A 23713-nucleotide genomic window follows, 5' to 3' on the forward strand; every position below is an offset into this window, starting at 1 on the left:
GGATCAGCACCAAGGGCCAGAAATGTCCTGACAGCTACAGTATTGCCAGCTGCAATAGCACTTGCAAGTGGCGTTCCGTAAATTCTGAACGGCCATTAGGGGTGAAGGCGGCCTATTAAGCAGTATGGCTCGTTCAATACAGATTCGTCCAACCAACTTCCCGAAACAGCCTCCAATATTTTCTCGTGGATGTCTCCGGCTCCTGAACAAGATAGCCAGTAAAGTGATGTTGGGCCAGTTACCAATTTTTGTGTTTTCAACAAGTTCTCGACGATGGCTGAATATTCACGACTTGCTGCCTGAATGATAAGTCCGGTGAGAATGGCCACCACTATACTGACAAGTTCGAAATCACCATACTGGACGGCAAGTTCGAGCAAATTGTACCGTTTGAGTGATGGCCCTAATGTAAAATAAGTAGGGTTGTTTATAATTTTCGTGTTTATGAACCCTGATACCTCGCATACGCAAGCTTCTCGGAATTCGGAGTAGTTGTTGAATTCGGCAATTCCTGTACCGCAATGCATGGTTATCTTTCTTTCATTTTTAAAGCTATGAACCATGCAAAACCCCAAAACAACGGACTGACAATTAGTGTTTTGTAGAGGAAATGGGCTCTGCGAACATGCATACAAGATGCGCGGTCCCAAGGCCTCAGCAACCGGGTGGCCCTCATCGATGGCCTGACGAAGGAACTGGGCTGCCTTGCCATGATCCCTAGATGCTCCAAATGCATTGATATAGCACAGATCAGTCTGAAAAGCTGCAACACCATCCTTCTTTGGTGAATGCTGTCCCAAGGAGACGGCCTCGGGATATTATAGTAGTTTTTGTTGCTGGGGCCACGGGATATAGGAGTCATCTTTCTTCTCGAACATTGAGTATTGCATTCTTCCCGGTTTAGTATGCGCCGCGAGTGTTAACTTCAAGGAACGTCCACCGGGTGCCTTATGCCATATTTCCATTATAGGCAGTTTGCTTAGATCTGCTATTCTCCTGGTTGGGTCGGTGTGCAATGTGCGCTCGAAAAGACCCCGAAGCATCACTCTTTCAAGCCCAACGCCTGGAAATTCCATGGTGTTTACAAATTGCTGCGTCGTTCGCGAGAGACCCTCGAGACCGTCTATAGCCTCGAAATCGAAGTTTTGGTTAATGCTGAGACCATTCATTGTTGAGACACGGGTTCTGGAAATGGATGCCGTCCATGCTATCGTATCTGTCTCCGAGCGATTGTTTGTCGCGCCTGTCGAAGCTTTTGTTAGGCGATAAGAGAAAGATTTGCGAAATTCATCACTCACGGCGACGCCAAAGATCATCAAGTTCTGTGGACATTGTCACCTACAAGGATGAGTGATCTATTTGAAGAGCATAGTAGACAATGTCTGGACATAAACAATAGAAATACTTATATCCCTGAAGGACTTGAAAAGAAGGCTGAACAGTACATGACAAGACTGAAGTCCTGTATGATTCGCCAGGGGCTCACCATAACATCAACGCCGATCTATGGTGGTCACCGTGGTCTCCTGGGAGATACATAAACAGGGTTAGTTTCAAGGTAAACAACATTTTCGCTTTTAATATACCACGTCGTCCGTCGTAATGCCCGTTGTACTTGGTCATTTCGCCGCTGGATTGGTGATCAGCGATGTCAATGCCCTTACCGGGCTAGGAGAAAGGCTGGGAGAGATCATATCGGATGCCAATACCTTTGAAAATAAAGGGTTGAGCACGCCTACTGAATAGGCTATCATCTCTAACTTCCCCGGCATTGTATCAGGACTCGGCCATTTTTCACAATCTGGTCCACGTTGAGAACATACAGACTCAACTCTTGAAGAACCTCCTTTTCTCTGAATGCTCCGTGAGTCCGGGAACATAACACATCAACCATCTGCATACTGCTAGACTAGATCTATGACGGCAAAGGAGTATCCGAACAAATTTTGGTCCGGACATTTCAACAACAAATTGATATCTTGTGCAATGAAATCAAGTCAATTCTCCAAGAGGGCGTCGAGTTACTAAAACGCCGGTATGGCTTGCCTTCCGAGCCAGCTCGCCCCGTTACTTCAAAGTGCCAGCAGAAATCATCATATTCTCGCTCCGCTCAAGTCCGTTGTTGCCAGCTCTGTTGAAGTGGACTCTCCGCGACAAGAGACGCTTCGAGGCTATTCTACATTCATAAAAATATCGAAATTCAAGACAGCAGCAGGATTTTCGACACCAAGTGATCGATATGACTGAGCAGGCAGCAAGCCATGTTTAGATCAACCCTGGCGTTCAAGCTCTTTGATTCGAGGTAGACGTCGAATACAGAAATTCAAAGGTGAGGCGACCCAGCCTCGTTCAATTCTTGACATGCCCTAACTGGCTTTAGTCTGGCTTTCCTATTAAGAGGTCGAGTCTGTTGTTTTGGTTCTGCAATCATTATTGCATTTTGCACTGTGGACTGGTTTAGGCGTAAGGCTCAAGGCGTTATGGCGGTTTGAAATCCGCAAAATAACCATGAAAACGACATTCTTGTACATCTCCAGTAAAAGCGAACGTGTTGGGGCTCTGTGTACGTGCCCTGAAGCGTCCTCGACGCTCCCTGATCACCCAGGAATTTATCATGTGAAGCTATTATAAGGTCCATAACTAGTAATTTGGAGCTACTCACAGAATAATGCTACAGATACTCCGTACTCCGTACTACTGTTAGTACTGCTGCTGTATGCCAAGTATACTGCCGGCCGTCTCCGCCAACCCCCGACGATTCGCATCTCCACGCTGTCTGTCCGCTGTCCGCACTCACTTCATAGTTGTGAACACTGCCATTTATATTGTTCCCCCCTCTTTTCTTTGACTTTGGTGTGGGATTATTTGATAATTCTTCTCCGTCACCTCCTTCCGGAAAGAACTAAAAAGACAAAATGCCATACCTCCCCACACCCCAGGCATACCTGGAACAATCTGCTCTACTACTCCAGGCATATCCGGATAGCGTACGCCTCCCTGCTCCAACATGAAATACAATCCGTTATATAAGAATGAATATGCTAATGCAAACACCAGAGAATAACAACAAAATACTCCTTCCCGTCCCAACGCCCAACAGCTCTCAAAAAGGCCCAAGCCCGCCAGTCTCAACGCCAACAACAGCAACAACAACAAACACAAGATGCCTCCACAACACAATCAACAACACAAACACCCGTCGCAACCCTCACATTAAAAACCTACAACCCCTACGCCGGAATCTGTCTGCAGTACAGGACGAATAAGGCCGCTGAGGTTGGCCGGTTGATTACGAGTCTGGGGAAGTTGGCCGGCGGTGCGGATGTTGCTGCTCTGGGGTTGGGGGCTGCGGCTGCGACTGCTGGTGCTGCGCCTGGAGGGGATGTTGAGATGACCGATGCGCCTGTTGCGACTGAGGAGGCGGCACCTGCGCAGGCGGCGGGGCAGCAAGCACAAGGGAAACCAGATGCTGGGACTAAGGGTGGGAAGTCGAAGAAGAAGGGTAAGGGGAAGCGGTAAAGTGGGTTGGTGGGGTGTTGCTGTTATCGGGTGGGAGAAAATTAGGGTTCTGTTTGGGTAATGAATGAATTGAGAGGGTCTCAACCTGTGCTTGAACGATGCTGTCTGGGGCCTCGATGAGGAACGATACCAGCCGGGCAATACCTGTTCAACGGCTGCACGGATATCCCCTTAGTCCTAAAACCAACCGGGTTTTTCCTCTTGGGTATTACCTCGAGGTAACAAAAAGACAGCCATGACGAGGTAGGCGAGCCTGTATCTGTACATACGAATGAAATCTCGTAAAGACCTGTTTTCTCGGTTCATCTTGGTAGTTGAAGGTACCACATTTGTACAGAGTAGCCTAAGAGACAAACGTATTATCCAACTGAATATACATTGATATATATCTAAATACATTTTGGCATCGCCCATTATCCATCAATCCAAACAAAGGACAGGACACAAAAAACAAAAAAGATGACCACCGAAACCATAACGCCAAACCCATGCGTACCTCCAAAAATCATTCATAAACATACAGAAATATTAACGCTCATGGCACGAGTCAGGACTTTGGCGGCGAGAAAATAAAAGTCCGGATATGACACGCAACCGGGTATATAAAGATTTTTTTAAGCCACCTGTTTAGAAGTCGTCGTCGAAGCTGAGACCAGCGTTGTTGGTGGTGGCGGACTGGGACTCTTCCTTCTTCGTGCTGCCCATGACACCAGCCTTCTGGTAGTCACCAACACGCTTCTCGAAGAAGTTGGTCTTGCCAGCCAGGGAGATGTTCTCCATGAAGTCGAAGGGGTTGGTGGCGTGGTAGTACTTCTGGTTGCCCAACGCGACCAAGAGACGGTCGGCAACAAACTCGATGTATTGGGCCATGAGCTTGGAGTTCATACCGAGCAGGGCGACGGGGAGAGCGTCTGTCAGGAACTCCTGCTCAATAGCGACAGCCTCGGTGATGATGTCCTGGACCACCTGTTTGCTGGGGCGGTGGTTCAAGTGAGAGAACAGCAAGCAAGCAAAGTCAGTGTGGAGACCCTCGTCACGAGAGATCAGCTCGTTGGAGAAGGTCAGACCGGGCATTAGACCACGCTTCTTGAGCCAGAAGATAGAGGCGAACGAGCCAGAGAAGAAAATACCCTCAACAGCGGCGAAGGCCACGAGACGCGAAGCGAAGGTGGACTCCTTGTCCTGAATCCATTTGATAGCCCAATCGGCCTTGCGCCTAATGCAAGGGACTAAATCACCAGTTAGCAACTTGTTAATCGTATAACCATGGTATTTGGGAACATACTGGTATCAATAGCGTCGAAGAGGTAGGTGCGCTGCTTGGGCTCCTTAATATAGGTGTCGATGAGGAGAGAGTAGGTCTCCGAGTGGATGTTCTCGATCATGATCTGGAAGCCGTAGAAGCAACGAGCTTCAGGGACCTGAACTTCACCGCTGAAACGCTCGAGCAGGTTCTCGTTGACAATACCGTCGGAGGCGGCAAAGAAGGCAAGGACGTGAGAGATGAAGTAGCGCTCGTCATCGTTCAGGCGGTTGTTCCAGTCGTGCAGATCTTTGGACAGGTCAATCTCTTCGGCGGTCCAGAAAGAGGCTTCAGCCTTCTTGTACATTTGCCAGATCTGTAGTAGAGATAGCCGAATGTTAGTGTGATGCGCGTGGGAAATTTCACTTTACGCGTTGACGCGTGTCGCCACTGACCTCATGGTACTTGATGGGGAAGAGAACAAAACGGTGAGGGTTCTCTTGCAAGAGAGGCTCAGCAGCTTCAAGCTCCTGAATGGTAGGCTCCGTCTTGGGAGCTTGGACGGGCTTCTCGGCGGGCTTGGTGACAGTCGCGTCGATGTCGGCAGCAGGCGCGTTCTCCTTACCGGCGAAGTTGAGCTTCTTGACGGGGGAGTCGCTCATCTTGAGGTTCTCTAGGGAGGATGCAGTCTATACGCAATTGTTCAATTAGCAAGTACCCTTGATTTCAGACGCGTCGCCGTGAGAGGTGACAGATGCAACCTCACGTACCTGCTTGGAGGGAGTGACCTGAGCAGCCATTTCGACAGAAGTGATTAAGACAATTAGAATAGAAGAGACAGGTTAAACAAGAATGCTTCAGCAGAAAACAGTACAAGAGAAGAGAGAGGGCTTGATTGAAGGGAATGGGATGAAGAACGACGAGGGGGGAGAAGGGCAGAATTAATACTTGCAGCGGAAACGAAAAGCGCGACGCTCCGTCGCGGTCACGTGAATAGGCGCGCTTCGCGAGAAGGTGGCTGGTTACCCGATAAGGTTAGTGCGCGTCACGAACATCTCGATATTTGCCCTTTTGTTTGCCTTGGTGACTCCATCAGGCCATCGGTCCAGCTGTAACCCGGATTGCGATCGTCAATTGACTGGTTTGTCTCCAGGCACCACTGAGAATTCCCCACATGCCTCGTAACTTGGCGTGGTAGCTGGGCTACGAGGGGTATGCGCGGTTGCTGATTGATCTTATCTGATCCGATGCCAGCGCGTCTTCAGCACCTACAGAATACGTGCCTAGACGCATGTAGATACATTTAGACACCAATTGAAAGGTAATTTCAAGGACAACACCTATACGGACTTTCAATGCAAATGCTCTCCTGTATATCCTAAAATTGAGCCAATTGATGCTGACACAGCCAATGCTACACGACTTCACGCGTCTGTCAATAAAGCACCACAATTCCCCACTCCTGAAATCGGACCTTGGCTTCTTCGGAGTCATGATTAATGATCAACTAATCCCGGCCCAAGCTCTGCAACAGCTGAATGAGAATTGGGTACGACGCGTTCCATTCCACGCGACCATTGGACAACCCCGACCCTCCGGGCGGATTTTCGGATAAAACACGTCTTTCTGGGGTCAAAATAAATACATCTAGACTTTTATATTGGAGCAAGGTCTCTGCGACGCCGGAGCATGACGTTATCCATCAAAGAAACGCGTCTTTCGCGTGAGACCTTGCTCCTTGCTCTTCTCTTTATTGCATTCGCTTGGGTTCTACATGGCTACCAACTCTTTGAGCTATTTCGGTCCCTTACATATCCCTGCTGTCAGCCTGTTGTGTGTGGAGCTCAGAATCCTTCGCGATTGACCGCGTTTTCCATGCATATGGCTGCATGAGCTGTCAAAAGCCCAACCAGAATGTTACTGATTGATTATCCAGTTCCCCTTACTTGAAAGGGTTAAAGGAGACAGGTTCAAGGGATCCGATTGTATATACAGCCGTCATGGCGTGGCCCGTACTCATTATCACTTCAGTGTCTTCATTTCTCTAAGCTAATTATCGCACTTCGAAGTATATCTCTCCACTAAAACACCAACCCTAATGCAGCACTCGCGATCAAGCTGTTTTCTTACGCGCAGACTCGACAGCCCCTCTGCTTCCGTGATAGACGATGATACGCGGCTTTAACGGGCCGAATCTGTCCGGGCAGTCTTTCGAGAATAGCAATTAGTTCTGGTGCATCGTATTGAACATACTTATTATCACAGGGCATTCTCGTGTGTATGGGGGGCTTTTCCGTAGGAGAAAAGTCATCTCAAATCAAACAGTGGCTGCCGGTATCTCGTTGCTGATTAGCTGAGCATTACGCTGGGGAGCACATATTCTGCTAATTTCTCTTATTAGTTCTTTCTAATAACCAGTCAGTAAACAGCAGATACATTCCGATAGCTTGTACATAACATCATAGTCACTGATCGCCAGTGGGCTTTCCGATCGGCAAACCCAGTCTCAATCTCACGTATGAATTCCCAAGATGTGACATCCAGAAAAAGAATGCATAAAACCAGTTATGAATTTTAATGGCATTTGTACTAGGTATAGACCTTGATGCCAAGGGTCTAACTCCATGAAAATATTCTTTGCGAGCTATGTTGAGTCATGTGTGGTCGTTTCCTTTGGCTACTGAAAATATGCCTCGATCTCGATGGCCAAGCGCGTTCAACCAGATTCGGTTCTTTTGTCGGAATCTGCAGTAAGATGAGTTTGCCTTGACAGGTCGACGGAAGATATCAACAGATGACTTGGGTTCGAAGCATGAAAAGAAAATAGGAAGAAAGTCTTCTCAGGGGCATATTCACTATCTCCATTAAAAAAAAAAAAGCGATATAGTGAATGGCACCAACAAATATGCCCGTAAGCATGTACAACTGCAGTCTATGTACAAGACCGACAGGGCAATGCAACCTGACAATCCAAAACCAAACGCCCCCATTCTATCCATATATAAATGTGCTATGTAACAAATGAGCGCTGCTTGGAAACAAATGCATTGCTCGGTAGGCACAACCGGGATGGTATATTTTATATGCCGCTATTGCGTTTTGGCAAATATAGATATCTTTATAGTCGCGACTTGAGGTCGTCGGAGAGGAATCGGTCCTCAGCCCGACGCATCAGTCTGTTGGTTTGTTCGGCTAAACTAAGGGTCAAGATCTGGTATGCATTAGCTGTGAATTGCTCCAAGACTGAGAGAATAGTAACTTACAGTGTGAGGCAAGATACGGGCCAAGTGGGCAAAGAAACCCTTGTAAATGGCGAATAGACCTTCGGTCTTAACTGTCTTAGACAAGCAGTCGAACACACCCTTATAGAGATCACCTGTCTGGTTGTACATTCTCGACATGATCGTATCTGGAATCCAAGGTTAGCCGTACTCCACGACGCTTTGCGAGACTTAAAACGTACCAGGAGGGTGCATAACGCAGGCGACAACAAATCCAGATGCTGCACTACTGGCCAAGTGCAGGCCCGGACCCTCTTCCATACCCAAGTGTCTTGTCAGACGTCTCTTGGCGAAGAAATAAGTGGGCAGCTGGACGGAGCTTCCGAAACCAGTCCGCACCATAGCAGCACCGACGCCACGGTACAAACCACCCATACCCTCCGACTTGAATATTTGGCTTAGTCCATCAAACGCGTTGCGATATTGATGTTGCGTGCCGACAGGAAGGAAAGGAGAGTAGGATTGAAGGCGAGTCTTGACGAGGAAGAAGGGAGAACCGAAAGCGGCACCGATGATACCTGACGCAGCACCAGCGAAGACATTGATTCCGAGGGACTGAACGTTGGGATCTTTATAAATGGCATTCGTGGCACCAGTGCGCAGGGGTTCGTAGAACCCTAACCGGCAGCCGTTGAGGAGAACTTGGTAGATGTACTAATATGAGCCTTTTCGTCAGCCTTGCGTTTTTCAAGATTTGTACCGTCGCATATTGCCATGTCACATACAGCAGTCCCAATTCCCCGGAACAGTCCCCGAGGGCCCTCATTCTGCAGAATAACCTTAATGCCGTGAAGCACACCCCGGTATTTCTTGGCTTGATCGGCTTTAGATTGTAATTCTCCCTGCAATTGCAACCTGCGATCGCATCTCCGATAAGCCTCTGTGTGGCGTAGAACCGACATCGGGGACAGGTACGCACCGAATCTTCACGGTCTCGAAACTATGGGTGACTGTGACCGCTCCGCATGCTGCAATGCCGCCGGCAATGAAGGCCCTGTCGCGTGAGATTGGCGTGTCAGCATTTGACCGAGTTTTTGAGTCGGTACTTGAGCTATAACGTACCCTGTGGTCGTCGACATGATCTTGACTGGGAGAATGAAAAATTCTCTTGTTCTTGGAGGCGACTGAGGGGAAGTTGCGGAGAGTTGAATCGGGAATCGGAGGTGGATCGGAGAGGATATGTCCCAAATAGGAAAAAAGTGGAGAGCACAATTCAGCCGCGGCCAATGCTACCGAGCCGATTGTAAACTCTCTACTGCATACAGGGATACAATTTCAAGTTAAGGAGCTATACAAGAGCTTGGTGTTCAGTTACCACTTTGCTGGTATTCCTAATTACAATATATCTGCCTAACAGTCACCAGTTGCAATGCCTAGGCTGAAATATCCTGTGCTTAACGTCCTCCGTTATCGCTCCTGCTGTCTACTAAATATTTACGAACCAACTTCTCACAGCTATACAGCTATCATGACCCGAGACAGATGACCAAATAACAGAAATTCAAATTTCGCTGTATTGGTACCAGATTCCGTGGTACTGTGTGGGCGTTCTCTGAACGCGGTCCGACCTACAAAAGAGAGGACGAGGGCCGGAGAGATCCTTGAACAATGATTTCCGCATGCACCGGCGGGCTCTGGAGAGCTTTCGTGACTTTTCAGATATTCTAACACCTCAAGACCAAATCGCCCGGTGCTACCGCTTCATTCTGTCTAGAGCCACAAAGTGGTGGAACAATAACTTACCCAGATTCCCAGGGGATACTCCCCTTGCAAGATAATACATTGCCAGCGTATGTCCCCATTCCTTGAAGCCACTAGGAAGCTCCTCATCAGCAAATACTGTCCATGGAGAAGTCGGCGGGCGGTCTTCTTGGGCAATGCTCATAAGGATTGCATGGTGAGACCGTGTCTAGGCAGACTACAGACACCAACACAGGCAGACAAGCCCCCACCGTTTGAGATATTTTCATTACTAAACTGTCCTTTATGCAGCAATATGAAAGAATAATTGCAGGAGTCCTAGCTATGCTACATTGTATTGGCCAATGGACGAAAATGATGTCAAATTTGTCTCGGCGCCTCCAGTCGAACGTCGGTCATCACATACAATCAATGTTGAACGTTTTGGGTGGGCATACTATGTGGATGTTTAACTTCTATCTTCGCCGGAAGATGCCGATTAATGTGTCAGGTGTAGAACAGGCTGTCAGAGCACTTTGGTGTGGTGATATCTTCTTCTCTCGGCCGGGTGAGTCTTCCCTTTAGTTAGCATTTAGGGACCAGTATCTTTATACCAGTGAAAATTGTACGGCCTTGTGCGGCGCTACTGAGCATCAGAAAAGGCTGCGTCTATCAAGGCTTTTTATTCGCTTACTTGGCATTTAAGGATAAATTACAGCGTCGTCGTCGTCGTCGTTGTTTTGTATTTCTAGCTACAATTGAATATGCTTGTGGTATTTATATTCTTGTAAGGTTTACTGCGATGACGTCTGTTTACCCTTTAAGCATAGCGTTCCTGGCGAAGACTCGAAGTTCTCTACAGCCCTTGAGGTTGCATGTGTTCACTTCTGCCATCATCCAAATTTTCCCTCGTCATTGTCCATACAATAACCAGCAACAAAACATTCTTCGGCTCTCACTTTACAGGGTCCGAGGTTACCTTCACTGGAGCTAATCCCTCCACATGGAATCTTACAAAGAAATTGAACGAGCAAGTTAACCAACAAGACGAATATGAGTATGAGGAGCCAAAGAGCCCGTCTGCTACATGCGCTCTTTTCCAGTGTAGAGACAGCAGCGGCAGCAAGACAGCAATATTGAAGATTTACATGCAGTCAGCTCCCTAGATCTCTTTCCAGTATAACACTAGGTACCGATTTGTCCAGGATTCGATTAGCAGGCTCAGAATCTGAACAATCTGGAGTAAGAAGCCAGCAAGTCTCCAATGAACTCACTTACTACGCCGATAATGAACTTACAGCTCTGCGGACTCTGACACACAATGGCTGTGAGTCAGCCCCAACCCTCCTGGACTACAACTTAGATCGACAAGATAAGAATGAAGTCGTACCTAGAGGGTTTATTATCTCTCTGTTGATGAACGAGCTGCCAGGCGCTCGGCTTACCAACTTATTTTGGAACTTACCGACAACTGAACCGCGACGAAATCCGCCAGGCTTTTAGGACCGCATACGAGTATGCCCTACCTCTCTGTGTATCTCAGCCCTGCGCTAATATTCCTTGCAAATATAGGGATTGTGTTAAGATTGGAGTTCGCAACCTCGCGGCTGTAAAGGGTATTCTGTCCTGGGATAAAGAGTCACGGAAAGTGTATGTCCTTTCTCGTCGAGCTCTATTTACTCCATCATCTATTTCCGAGGCTGACATATGCTTGCCATAACGGCAGCTACATTACAAGATTTAAACTGAGCCATCTTGAAAAAGGAAAGGGAGATACCTGGACCAACAATATATGGATTCAATGGGGCTTAGCAAAGGGTAAGGTTCCAGCCGAACAAGAGATTTATAGACTTCCAGTATTTCGTCCTGGAGAATGTGGCATCGTTTCCTGTTTCTCCCAGTCTCCAACTCTACAATGGCCGGGCATTTGTGCCTGTGATGGTTATATTACAAGAAGTTCTGTTGGGCCATTTGCTACCGAGATATATAGACTAGCACGGATGAAGATACTCAGAACACACGCTCCATCATCCGCTTGTAAGTACATCATGTTTTAAATAGCGTAAACAAATAAGAACAAGACGATATGCCGATCTGGGTCTGGCAATCTCCCCATCAGTTTGGTGCTTTCCCCCAATGTCCATAACACGAAATCGTTGAAGGAACGTTTGCGCATGGTTACTATTCAACAGGGAGCCTGGTATCCGGGAATCTCCTTCCCATTCATGCCAGTGGCCTTTGTTACAATGCCCCCATATCGAAGTGCAATAGTGGCATACAGAATATACCATCTCAGTTGTACTTGCCAAGCAGGGCATTTGTTTCCAACGTCACTCATTTGATACATAATACATTTACATACCGAACCTTCTGGGGTCACTTAGCCTTTTAGCTATGTTATAATGGGTGGTTTTTACTAAACTACAGTGTACTAGTGATCAGGAATTAGATGGATTGCCTCTGGAGCAGTTATATTTCAGTATCAAACAGCCTTGTTATCCTCCCATTTCCCTCATGCTTCTCCTCCCTCGGATCACAATTGGATGGGGCTCTGACTATCCCTCCAACCACTTGAGCTGCATCATGGGAAAAGCTTGCAATTTACCCGGGTCATGGATGTCATGGTAGAGGAGGTCAGGATCTTTGAGGACTTCATCAGAGAAGGGCCATGTGAGCACATGGTTGGTTTCCATCTCGTTTCGATGGAACAGTCACTGAGTCGTGAATTTGTGGACGCTCAGTAGTTACTGAACATGGCGTCCATGCCACATACATGGAGTATGGTTATCATTATGTGCCCTATGTTTTGCATGAAGCAGACTTGAACACCTGCTTCTTCGCCCATCGGTGTCTGCTTTGGAGAGATATAACCAAAGAAGCATAATATGGCATAGCACTTGCAAACTTAACATTCAAAGCTGAACGTCACACGCACCTCGATTTGGTCATTGACCCATTACGCCTGTTGACCAGCAGGTCTTGCATGGAGAAAATTTGCAACTCAAATTGAAGAGTGCTTTTTGGACTCTAGTTATTTGTCTCTCGCTTCTCTAATAACACACCTTCCGTTGCTATACTGCATATAGGCAGAGCCGCAATGGGGTTACCAGAGTATCGAGAATAATTCCCAAAAGTTGGTGTATAGTTACCTCATCAGGTTTACCAGCCGGTGAGACTGCGCATTAACCAAGCGCCTATTCAACTCTCCTCGAGAGTTCTAGGGAGTCTGCAAATAGCCAAAAAAAAAAAAGGGACCCTGGAAACTCAAATCGAGATTGTCTGATTCTATCGTACCAGGTGCGTGTGAACTGAGCATATAGATCGTCATGGTCCACGTGATTTAAAGTGTGAGAAGTGCACCCTCCTTGAGACTTAGTAGCTGACTAGAGACCAATCTGTCCTGTATGTGTCAAAAGCTCTTTTGCCAGAAACTATTCACTGACCTGATGCTGGTGACAGCCCCTCTTCCCAAACAGGAATTATACTAAACGACCGTCGGGAAATCGGCGCACTAGTCGCTGATGATGAGCGCCGAATCGGAACAGTAATTAATCCGCGTGTCGACAAACGCGCCAAAATCTCCAAAGCAGCAAACGATATCAAACCACTGCGATTGCAATTGACTTGCTGAGACCAAGTTACGGCGGTGCCTGATCAAGGGCGCTAATTGGGGGGTCACTTTATTCTACGATTTTTGCTTAAATACATTATACGTCTCATCGCGGGTCGATTTCTAGCTCGGATAGCTATTGCGATAAAAGATGGCGGAGGGCCAGCAAGCTCAGCAACCTGTGCAGCAGACTCAGAAGGTGTCAGATATTATACGGACCTACCGTCCTACAAAGGTTCGTTCAGTTGACCCCTCATGAAAATCACCAGATTCTGGTCTAATAGTGCTTTACTCTAGGCATTTCGACCCCCGAAGCAAGATCATCCCCATGTGACGTCGCTGGATTTCGATGACCAGGGCGATTTCCTCGTTGCCGCTGGAGAGGATGAGACAATTCAAGTGTTTGACATCAAGGAGGGGAAGGCCACCAAGTCTGTTCCTAGCAAGAAGTACGGTGTCCATCTGGCACGATTCACGCATCATTCACGCCAGGTTCTTCACGCGAGTACAAAAGTCGATGGTAGGTTGAACAGAATGTCCCGTTGGTGCGTTTGGTTTGAAGAAAGCTCCGGCTGACAACTGAATGCAGACTCGTTGAGATTGCTCGATCTTCACAACGAAGGCTACGTGCGGTATTTCTCCGGTCATACTGATAAAGTAACGTCTCTGGCGCTGTCGCCCGGAAGCGATGCTTTCGTCTCATGCTCGAAAGACGACACCGTCGCACTTTGGGATCTTAATTCGCGGCATGTTCAGGGAAGACTGAAGCTCGCGACGCCATACTTGGCCACCTTTGATCCGTCAGCCTCAGTCCTCGCGATTGCATCTCAGTCGACCTCGTCTGTTCTCCTCTACGACTTTCGTAACTACGACAAATCCCCGTTTTCTTCCTTTGATCTTGCGCCATACGAAGAAAGATTTACACCGTCCACCAGGGGCAGGGCTTGGACACGTCTGGAATTCTCTAATGATGGAAAATACCTGCTTGTGGGAACAGACTTTCACGGTCATTTCATTCTGGATGCCTTTGACGGGGCCGTGCGCGCTTTCCTGGTAGGGAAGAATGGCTCCCCTGGCAGGGCGGCTCCCGTTTCTACAACCGGAAAACCTCTTGGTCAGGGAGATGCCTGCTTCTCACCTGATGGGCGGTATGTCATTGGTGGTCCAGGAGATCAATCAGACGTACTTGTGTGGGATTTGCAACAGCCTCCTGATTCGAGTCTGCTTTTGCAGCCCACTCACAGACTACCTAGTCGGGGTCGGACTGCGGTGATCGAGTACAATCCGAGGTTTAACATGCTTGCAACTGCTGATAAAGAGACGGTCTTCTGGCTTCCAGAGGATGGCTCTAGGCAACCGGAGAAATAAACAGAGCCTGCCAAATTTGGTACTTGACATCTCAGCAATCTCCGCAGCCGATGAGAATGAGTGTTGATAATTCGCCTTATTGCATTTCATTGAATTCAAGGGTCTATCGAGCGAGTGTTCTATTCTCTCCGGTCCTTTTCTTTGCCAATCAAACTTCTGGGTGTGTCACAAACCCAGACCGTGGGTCCTACCAAGTCTTCATCACCGTTTCTATGATTCTCCACCGTGGTCTCTATCTGCCTGACCACAGTACGATTGCTAGATATGGTCACTAATCCAGTAACCCATCCATACAAGAACACACTATAGTTGATATCAGACAGCATTTCGGCCACATTGTCAACTATGGGAGGGAATCTCGCTTGTTTTCGTCCCGAGTCGATCACGGGTCTTGCTTCGACGGTCTTTACCGGGAGTCTCCATTGTGCCGGGACCTCATAGTCGGATAGTTCCTGAAATTTCTGGACGAGAGTATCTGGATCCAAACTATCGAAAGGAGAAACACCCATCAATATATCTGTCCGCTTCTTTTCGGTATCTGTACCGATGGTATCGACAATCTCTCGCATCCGTTTCCCTGCCTCGTCTGTGCATAGCATTTCCCGGTCAACTGTCGCCGGCCAGATCTCTACAGGCAGTAGAGGATGCTCCCTTTCAATCTCGATCTGCCTGTTAATGGCAGTATGGTATTCAGGCGAAGGGTGTACAGACTTGTAATGTGACAAGTCTGATACCATAGCAAGAAGCAACGTGCAGTCCACATTGAGCGAAGGGGTGAACCGGATGAAATGGCTAGGGAGGAGATGGCTCAGCGAATTCTCCGCTGTCTGTGAATCAAGCACTTCCGTGTATCTTCCGCCGCATTCAACAGTAATACCATAGCCCCGGATCGTATCGATAAGATCATCAATATCAGAACTCTTCTGTTCCTCAATCCGTGGCAGCACAAAACGAATCTGAGGGCGTCTATACCTCACCCGCGTAGCATTGGCGGCTCTCCGCATGTCCATAGCCAACTTGATCAATCCGACCTCATCATCGTCGTCCTCGTTCTCAATTTCGTAGTTCCGTAGGACAGTCCTGCCTTTGCCTTCGTCCTCGTCGTCAGACCCGGGCTCCGACTCCTTCTCCCATCCTTTCTCAGCCATCTCGAAGAGCAACCGGCTCTCTGAGATAGTCGACACCTTCACCCATTCCTCCCCATCATCAGCCACAATGTCAACCAAAACACTCTTCCGCTTATCCTTATTCGGCAGCTTCTTCCCATCCTCTCCATCTTTCTTCCCTTTCTCTTTTCTTTTCCCAGCACCAGCACCCTCATCCACACTCCCATCTTCCAAACCACCCACACCATCCCCCCAATAAAATCTCTTCCCAAACCCTGCCAACCCCCCACAAGACCCTTTCGCAATCCCCCAAACAGCCTCATAAAACGGCAGATTCGACGACCTCAGCGCATGAATATACCGCGCCTCAACATCATCTCCTGCATCGCCCTTTTGTTCAGCAGCAGCGAACGCAGCTTCTATCTTATCGCTTAGTTTTTCTACTGTCCGCAGTTCGGAGACGATGCTTGAGCGGAGGGAGCGGATTTCGATGAGTTGGGGGTTGCGAAGTTTCTGCGAGAGGAGGGATTGGAAGGTGGAGATTTCGGTGAGGATAGTGTTGCATTTTGTTAGGAGGAGGGCTGCGAGGCCGCGGCTTGTTTCAGGGTTTGGTTGTTGTTGTTGTTGTTGTTGTTGTTGTTGTGTGGGGTAGTTTTGGTCGGTTTGGGAAGGGTTTCCCCTTTGCGAGAGGTTGTCGGGCATTATTAGCTATATTGAGGTAGATGTACTTCTGTTTTCAGAGGAGAAGTAGGGTTATACAGGATTGCAGGATGGGTGAGGCTGATTTGGAACTCTAACCAAGTCATTGCGGGGCAGATCAACGTCCACCAGCTGTTGAATGACTCAATTGTCGCATTGAGACAATCTCGGACGTGAGTTTGGAATAAGACTTCTGGAAACTTCGGTAATTGAGTCGAATTTACTGAGGCTCCAAATAGTTAACTCATTGATCTAAATATTTGATGCCCGGTCACGAGACCAATAAATCGGCTTTGGCTTAACAACTACAGATCATGATATCTGGAAAGAAAGATTAATCTAAGCTAGCAGAAATACACTTGCCGCTAAACACATTCATATGTCCGTGTAATCGAATTATCAAGACGGTCGACCAATGCGCGCATGTTGTAATATTTTAATATCAACCCCCTACATCCCCTGTCACCTGGCATCCAAATCAATCCGTACGCTTTGTCAATCTCTCCCTCTCACCGGCGTCGCCTTCTTGCGATTTGCGATCAGTCGAACCGCGTCGTGATTCTTCATCTTCATCGTCAGACCACTTGTCTCCGTCCTCTCCAACAGCAAAGATCGTCTCTCCGTCGAGTGACTCTCTTTGACGAGGTGCGGACGGAACAGGCTTGGGAGGCACAGGGGAAAGATCACGGCGGTGCTCTGTTCCAATATGGGCATCTGGGGCGTCAAAGGCATCTTCTTCATCCAATGCACTGCCAAAGGAGCGGATTTCAAAGCCATCATCATCTTGCGCAAGCTGTAGTCATAGTCAGTATCAGCATAGCTTAATAAGAATATCTTCACATACCTCGTCACTCATAGCGAAACGTCTGTTGTTGGCGGTGGGTCGCCACAGATAAGCGACGAAAGCGATGTCGCATAGGTAGACCAAGTTGAGCCAACCATCCAAGACAAACCATCTGGTCTTCCAGTGGTCCGGTACGAAGCTGGCGTCGCTGCCGCCAGCAAAAGCAAACGAGTTGATGAAAAAGAAACCGAAAATCACGACAATGCTGATCAAAATGCACCACCACAGCTTCTTATACATCAACGCTTTAGTCTTTTGCTTTCTGTCGATGAGATCCTTCATTGTCGCGTTCAGCGAATTAAGAGTCCACACGTAAAAGCCAGTCAGGGTAGCGGCAAGCGGGAGAACAATCAAGAGCACGAGCGGACCGGCGCTATCTGGTGTGATTGACAAGCTCGCAACAGCGTATATGACACCGAAGATAAAATGCGCAATAGCGAGAATGCGAACGTAAATCATGGTTCGACCCAGAGACGGCTTGACGACACCGTAGCCCATGCAGACAATGAGTAGGAGGAAGAAGGAGAACGAATTCCGCCCAGCGTTAAGAACGGCAACAAGGACCATAAGTACTTTTGCACCAACATTCAAGCCATGGCGGTTTTGGAAATCTGGACATTGTTAGGCAAACTGACAAGAAAGACAAGAAGGTTGGCCTACCATAAAAGCCCCATGTCATCAACTGTTCAAGGATCAAGAACACGAGAATGGCCGTGATATAGTTCTGAACCGGCACTGCTGGGTGTTAGCGAGACCCGGACAAGAGAGTTGCGCGCCACTTACAGATGTCATGGCGATTTTGCACATATAAGAATGCCCAGAATCTATCCATCGTAATCAGCGTATATACTCAACCCACTTCTCGCACAAATACATACATTCCAATCACGGCGTATACTATCGTCAATCCACCATAGAACGGCAGCTTCGCAATCTGCGCTGCCGGTAGCTCACCGTACGCATTCCGAAATTCAACCACCGCTCTGTAGTCCTGTCCCGAGTACCCGTAGGTGCTCACGCAATAGAAACCAGTCTTCTTCACGGGATAGTTCATCGCAACTGGATTCTTTAGATGGATGGCTTTCGAGACGATGGGGAATTTGGACGATTCCGTCGCGTTCGGGGCAAGAATGAAAGAGCCGATATCTTGATCCGTACAGAGGCCCGCGTCAACACTTGCTTCGTCACAAATTGTTTCAATTTCCTGTGCAGTTTTGTGTAAGCAATCAGATAATCCTGCTCCAGAGCATGCGACTATTCCCGGGGCAATAACTCACTTCCGGGTTGTCCGATACAGCCCTCCCGATCAATTCCTCATCGGTCCATTCGAAAATCACCAAGCTGACCAAAGGATCGGTATCGCCGGTCTCAGATTCATACGAAAATCTTGTCAAGATAAACGGATCGACGCTTCCTCCCCAGGACTTGCGGCTGTACATCCCCGAACATCGCTGGCGGTGCGCATCGTCTTGTTTCTATCAAAGAAGAGTATTAGATATGTCCCTTCTGTACCATTTATCTGAAGCATAATCGCACCAATTCCACTTCATTTGCCAACACACTCCCTGCGAAAAGGGCAGACAGACCCAGAGTCTGAAGCCAACCCTTCATCGTGGCCGAACTAGGCAGGCGGGTTCCCGATAAGACGAGGGTCTAAACACGACCCAGGATCATAAGAAGGAAAGGAAAGGTACTCGATGGTAAAGCGAAACAATGTCAATATCTCCAAAGCTCAAAAAATACTAGGATTTGCACTTGCGACATTCGTAGAGCTAAGAAGTAATCGTGGTGTTTGGCATACGGAGTACAGCCCGGGGAAGCCGCGTGTTGCTAGGCGGGCCGTTGACGCATTATCTAAGCCCCGATCAGCGGCACGAAATTCTGCCTGTTTTTTCTTTTCTTTTTTTTCGCTTTCGACGAGGGGCAATTATACTAACAGCACCAGGCATAACCACTGCTTATCATCGATCGTTACAGTCCAAAAATGCCTGCGAAAGAACTGGAAAGCCCGTGCGTGGACTGTGGCGACGCTGAGTTCGTGGTGGATGTCCGGTCCCGCCGCCTCTGCAAGTATGTCGCATTTCTACAAATTCTAGATGGGAACTGAGGCAATTGCTAATATGGGATCCCACTTCTCATAGGCCATGTTATGAACGATATGTGAGCCTTAAGGTCCTCCGGCGCATCGAGAATTACCGCCGCCCCAAATCCGTGCCGAAAGGTCAACCGTATAAGCTGTTGCTTCCCCTCTCGTTTGGCCTCTCTTCCTCTGTGATGCTGCATGCTATGAATGCTCAGTTGGAGCGTCAGCTTTCCAAACCATACCCTATGGTGGGCTTCGAGCTTCATGTGCTGGTCATCGAACCGTCGAGTATCTCTCCCTCGAGCGCTTCCGCCGAACAGCGCTTCGGTCTTCTCCAAAAAAACTTCCCCAGACACTCGTACAAAATGCTCCCGTTCCATAGTATTTACGAATACGAACCAACTGTACAGGACATTATGACACAGTTTGCCGGAGAAGGGTTTGTGGATGACGGTTCTTTATCCCATAAAGAGCGCCTGGACGCTTTCCGCGCGTCTATCACAACGGCAACTGCGAAGGCCGATGTCGACCAGATCTTGTTGAACAGATTGGTTGTCTCTTACGCGAAGGAACTGAATTGTGATGCGATCTTATGGGGTGATTCGGACAGTCGCCTGGCCGCGAAGACCCTTGCCAATGTCGCCAAGGGACGTGGCTCTGCGTTGACATGGCAAGTTTCTGATGGCAAATCACCGTCAGGCCTCGAGTTTAATTTCCCGCTGCGAGATCTGTTCCAAGCAGAGCTGCACAGCTATGCCAATCTCATTCCGGAACTTATGGCTATCATCATACCGGACGAGCCACCATTAGAGAACACACTCACCAAGAACCTGTCAATTGATGAGCTGATGATGCGGTACGTCCAAACTCACGGCGAGAAATACCCTGGTGTTATGGCGAATGTGACGAGGACTGCCAACAAGCTTCAACCGGCAGCAGTGTCTGCTGGGGCCCGGCGTTGCGCATTCTGTGACGCTTTTATGAGAGATTCAGAAGAGCAAAGCGAGTTTTGCTATGCCTGCGCTAGATCTCGCCCCGATTCAGCTTGTTGATTTGGTGCGAGGGCCGGTATCTTTCTGAAGATACGCCAATGAATGAAACGAATCGAATCATAATATGAGATACAAGAGTCCCTGTGCCAATTAGACTTCTCATGATCGAAGTCAACGATATGCATTCGTCTACCAAGTCCAACGACACCACCGTTCTACCATAGAAATTTTCGGTAAAAAATGCACGAAATGGCATGTTTTGCCCGGGGATCGTACTCGAAGTTATCTCAATACATCGAGGTTGCTGGGGATCTTCACGGCAGTCACCCCCAGTAGAAAGACCCGTGATCAGAGCTTATCAGTCGGCTGGGTGGGCTGCCTTTGACAAAGATCTTTCAATCTAAACAACCCAGTCTGGCTAATGCCTGCAACACGCCTAGATCTGGTAATAGTAGGATCCCTCACAGGAGCTCGACCGGAATAACCTGCATTCTCCGAGAACACAGGCTGTGAGTATGGCTGTCATTACGGTCCATCACCCTGTCAAAAGTCTATAATTAACATTGCTGTTATACAAGACATTGTGCTTTCCGGCGTCGACACATAGAACATGCATGTCCCATCGTGGATATGTTTCTTAGAGATATAAAGAATCGTTCAAGTTATTTAATGATTACCGTCTGCCTTGGTGGTTTCCAAAATGTGGCCAGACGAGTAAGCGGAATGTGTACTTCCGTAAGTAGACATAAAAGGACACATATTCTGAGACCTCTCGTAAAATTGAGGTAGATAGAAACAGTCACAAGTCGTTTCGAACAATAGCTCCTTGCTAATTCTGCCAGCCACGTTTCCCCTGATTCAATCGCGTCACCTTCAATGCCCCCAATCAGCAGGAGATTCTTGAAATCTTTTAGTGCCTTGACCCCCACAGGCTGCCAAAATTAGAGGCACACATTTTGTTGTATTCCTGGGACTTTTTGGATGTCAGGATTTACAATGCCCTCAGCTCAGCAGCACAAATTCTTTCAAGAACATGACTATATCCGGCATCATTTTGAGGAGGAAATGGCTGGCCGGTTGAAATATCGTCAAGTCTCAGGTCAAATTATTTGCCCACTGCTGACTGTGTTCGAAGCACGACAGGAAGACCTCTGGGTCTACAGACATAGTCATCCATCTGTAATGGTTAGATAATGTCGGGCCCATATTCAACATGGGTTTTTGCTACGAATGCTAGATCATCTTCGATATCAGAGTGTTCCTTTATCCATGCACCGTATGTGCTACCTTCTGCAGTTCGACTTTCGGATAGTGGTCTCACTGGTCCTTCTTGCACTCGATCGGAGTTCTGATTATCTGAGTGGTGGCTATGTGCTGAAGAGACCTGTTATATGGGCCTCAATCTAAGATGAGGGCTCAAGGGGAACTGACCCCCCAAAGTAATATGCTCTGACAATCACCAGTGGCTCTGAGGGATCGACTCTGTGATTGCGTTGAGAAACTCAATCAAATTGGCGTTCAGGGTGCCATATGGGCTGCCCATCTTCCGATTTGCTCACTGACAGCCAGTTGGTGTCTCAGTATAGACATAGATTTACCAACTTTCTTAATTGTGCATTCCCACCTGACTAGATGCAGTCTTGGACTGAAGGTATCCAAAACACCTTTATCTCCCCAAAAACAAGAGTTTTGGTGCTAGAGCATGGCATGGGCGGGATTTATGTGAGAGCTACATATAGTCTATTCCTGAAAATTAACTGAAATGAGTTGTCAAAAGTATGGCTATTGCCATGTGTTTGGTTTGAATGGATAAAATTTCATTTCATGACAAGTTCTATATAAAAATCCAATATTAGTGAACGTGGGGTATAAACGGAAACAGACAACTATCAGACGCCTCTGAAAAGTTTCAGTATATAAATGTTCGTGAAATAGTTTACATCTAGCCAAGATATCCTTGTCATTCAAGCAGCACCATGCTCGATATCGCCTTCCCTGTTTTTAGACCCACCAAACCAGCGACCTTGCGAGCGGCTCCTCTGTGGATGTCTCGCGCGTTGAGGTTTAGCAGGAGTTTCAACGGTGCCGTATTCCTGGTCTCCATGGTTTGGGTAATCACCCGTCGTGCCATTATCGTATTTGTCCCATTCTTCGGGCAGGCTCATATCTTGTTGGCCCCTCTGATTCTTGCCATTTTTCTTGCCCTTTTGTCGCAGATGCTTTTCCAGAATAATGGCGTTACGTGAGTTGCACTTGTACATCGCGTCTGCAAGGTCTCCCACAAATGGAACGAGGCCGATGACGAAGTCGATAATAACGTTGGATATCATCTTCGCATGAAGGGAGCTCGGCAAACCTCCATCAATATTGCCGCAAGATTTCACAACCATCAAGGCAAACAAGGTATCGACTATATCTCCGATGCTGTAACATATTAGCGGCGGAGGAGGCATCGGGTTTCTGGTGTTGAACTTACAAAGGAATCAGTGCGATTACACTGCTCCAACCAAATTGAATCCCACACAGGTTGAAAAGGCAATAATCCAGCCTGTATGCTCTGCGCTTGACCTGCGTGAGGACTTTGGCGTCATTGTCTGACAGTCCAGGCGGGGCGGCCTTTCGTCGCTTCTGAGTCTTTTTTCCGATTGCGCGGTTCAAGCGTGAAGCCGGGACCTCTTCGAAGTACGGGTCCTGGAAGCATGATTCTCGTTAGCCAACGCATATAGTCTCCAGGAATAGATAGAGGTATCTTACCTCTTGGCCAAAATGGTTCCGTGCCGATTCCGCCAACACCCTTTTACCAAGTATACCCCAGAGTGACATGGTCGCTTATCGAATTGTGGGAAACAATAGAAATAAGGACCCTTCTTAGAGAATTGTGTTTGTATCAAGGTGGTTATTCAAAAAATTTGGGTTGGGTGTTCAAGGATTCTATATATACCATCGGCTGGGTTAGCACTTGTACTAGACCTAAATAAGGGGGAAATCGTTTCAACAGGCGCCTGGCTCACCATAGAAGTCGCCACAGTGGAAAACTGAAGCTTGTTGGCGTTGCGGTGGAGGGGATATATGGGCCAATTGCTAGAATAGAAACAGAGCAAAAAAGTGTAGGGGAAAGACAGGTTATTTGGTGCATCCCATGGTTGATCCTCAAGGGCTCGACGTCATCCCGCGTTTCGTCACTTCTCACTAGCCACATTTCACACCACAGCCACGATATGGCACTCTGATCTGACCATATGTGGCTGATGATGACTTTGTGGAATGTGATTGGGCAGCTGCGCCACA

The 23713-nt window shown here is 47.9% G+C and overlaps 10 protein-coding genes across 10 annotated transcripts; 3 read left to right on the forward strand and 7 right to left on the reverse strand.

Moving 5' to 3' along the window:
• Window positions 1–818: 818 nt before the first annotated feature.
• Window positions 819–1332, reverse strand: EURHEDRAFT_403792 (uncharacterized protein; the record flags this gene model as incomplete). The annotated part of the gene is made up of 2 exons (XM_040780252.1): window positions 819–1243; window positions 1299–1332. 2 exons carry the CDS (start codon window positions 1330–1332, stop codon window positions 819–821), a joined length of 459 nt encoding a protein of 152 aa, XP_040637774.1.
• A 1583-nt stretch (window positions 1333–2915) lies between these two features.
• EURHEDRAFT_403793 (SRP9/SRP21 family protein) lies at window positions 2916–3519 on the forward strand (the record flags this gene model as incomplete). The annotated part of the gene is made up of 2 exons (XM_040780253.1): window positions 2916–2987; window positions 3058–3519. 2 exons carry the CDS (start codon window positions 2916–2918, stop codon window positions 3517–3519), a joined length of 534 nt encoding a protein of 177 aa, XP_040637775.1.
• An 89-nt stretch (window positions 3520–3608) lies between these two features.
• On the reverse strand, window positions 3609–4040 carry EURHEDRAFT_107031 (uncharacterized protein). Its single transcript, XM_040777680.1, has one exon. It carries the CDS (start codon window positions 3931–3933, stop codon window positions 3697–3699), a length of 237 nt encoding a protein of 78 aa, XP_040637776.1. The 5' UTR covers window positions 3934–4040; the 3' UTR covers window positions 3609–3696.
• A 106-nt stretch (window positions 4041–4146) lies between these two features.
• On the reverse strand, window positions 4147–5562 carry EURHEDRAFT_458774 (ribonucleotide-diphosphate reductase subunit RNR2; the record flags this gene model as incomplete). Its single annotated transcript, XM_040784534.1, has 4 exons — window positions 4147–4748; window positions 4805–5138; window positions 5218–5451; window positions 5533–5562. The coding sequence occupies 4 exons, from the start codon at window positions 5560–5562 to the stop codon at window positions 4147–4149; spliced, it is 1200 nt and encodes a 399-aa protein (XP_040637777.1).
• Window positions 5563–7425: 1863 nt separating this feature from the next.
• On the reverse strand, window positions 7426–9178 carry EURHEDRAFT_413700 (putative mitochondrial oxaloacetate transporter (Oac)). Its single transcript, XM_040782229.1, has 6 exons — window positions 9106–9178; window positions 8963–9037; window positions 8769–8898; window positions 8226–8697; window positions 8026–8171; window positions 7426–7973 (listed from the first exon to the last, which is right to left on the reverse strand). The coding sequence occupies exons 1-6, from the start codon at window positions 9120–9122 to the stop codon at window positions 7881–7883; spliced, it is 933 nt and encodes a 310-aa protein (XP_040637778.1). The 5' UTR covers window positions 9123–9178; the 3' UTR covers window positions 7426–7880.
• A 4306-nt stretch (window positions 9179–13484) lies between these two features.
• On the forward strand, window positions 13485–14701 carry EURHEDRAFT_458557 (WD-repeat containing protein SWD2; the record flags this gene model as incomplete). Its single annotated transcript, XM_040784515.1, has 3 exons — window positions 13485–13568; window positions 13631–13853; window positions 13923–14701. 3 exons carry the CDS (start codon window positions 13485–13487, stop codon window positions 14699–14701), a joined length of 1086 nt encoding a protein of 361 aa, XP_040637779.1.
• Window positions 14702–14820: 119 nt separating this feature from the next.
• EURHEDRAFT_458707 (uncharacterized protein) lies at window positions 14821–16509 on the reverse strand (the record flags this gene model as incomplete). Its single annotated transcript, XM_040784529.1, has 2 exons — window positions 14821–15977; window positions 16044–16509. The coding sequence occupies 2 exons, from the start codon at window positions 16507–16509 to the stop codon at window positions 14821–14823; spliced, it is 1623 nt and encodes a 540-aa protein (XP_040637780.1).
• Window positions 16510–16984: 475 nt separating this feature from the next.
• On the reverse strand, window positions 16985–18961 carry EURHEDRAFT_516350 (putative integral membrane protein (Ptm1); the record flags this gene model as incomplete). The annotated part of the gene is made up of 7 exons (XM_040786470.1): window positions 16985–17299; window positions 17351–17961; window positions 18011–18085; window positions 18134–18174; window positions 18229–18554; window positions 18628–18825; window positions 18887–18961. 7 exons carry the CDS (start codon window positions 18959–18961, stop codon window positions 16985–16987), a joined length of 1641 nt encoding a protein of 546 aa, XP_040637781.1.
• A 373-nt stretch (window positions 18962–19334) lies between these two features.
• EURHEDRAFT_403799 (uncharacterized protein) lies at window positions 19335–20485 on the forward strand (the record flags this gene model as incomplete). Its single annotated transcript, XM_040780254.1, has 2 exons — window positions 19335–19420; window positions 19447–20485. The coding sequence occupies 2 exons, from the start codon at window positions 19335–19337 to the stop codon at window positions 20483–20485; spliced, it is 1125 nt and encodes a 374-aa protein (XP_040637782.1).
• A 1683-nt stretch (window positions 20486–22168) lies between these two features.
• On the reverse strand, window positions 22169–23555 carry EURHEDRAFT_413705 (DUF4112 domain-containing protein). Its single transcript, XM_040782230.1, has 4 exons — window positions 23437–23555; window positions 23180–23356; window positions 22902–23116; window positions 22169–22849 (listed from the first exon to the last, which is right to left on the reverse strand). The coding sequence occupies exons 2-4, from the start codon at window positions 23246–23248 to the stop codon at window positions 22390–22392; spliced, it is 744 nt and encodes a 247-aa protein (XP_040637783.1). The 5' UTR covers window positions 23249–23356; window positions 23437–23555; the 3' UTR covers window positions 22169–22389.
• Window positions 23556–23713: the final 158 nt, after the last annotated feature.

Source organism: Aspergillus ruber (genome assembly GCF_000600275.1).
Source record: "Aspergillus ruber CBS 135680 unplaced genomic scaffold scaffold00018, whole genome shotgun sequence".
NCBI classification, from domain to species: Eukaryota; Fungi; Ascomycota; class Eurotiomycetes; order Eurotiales; family Aspergillaceae; genus Aspergillus; species Aspergillus ruber.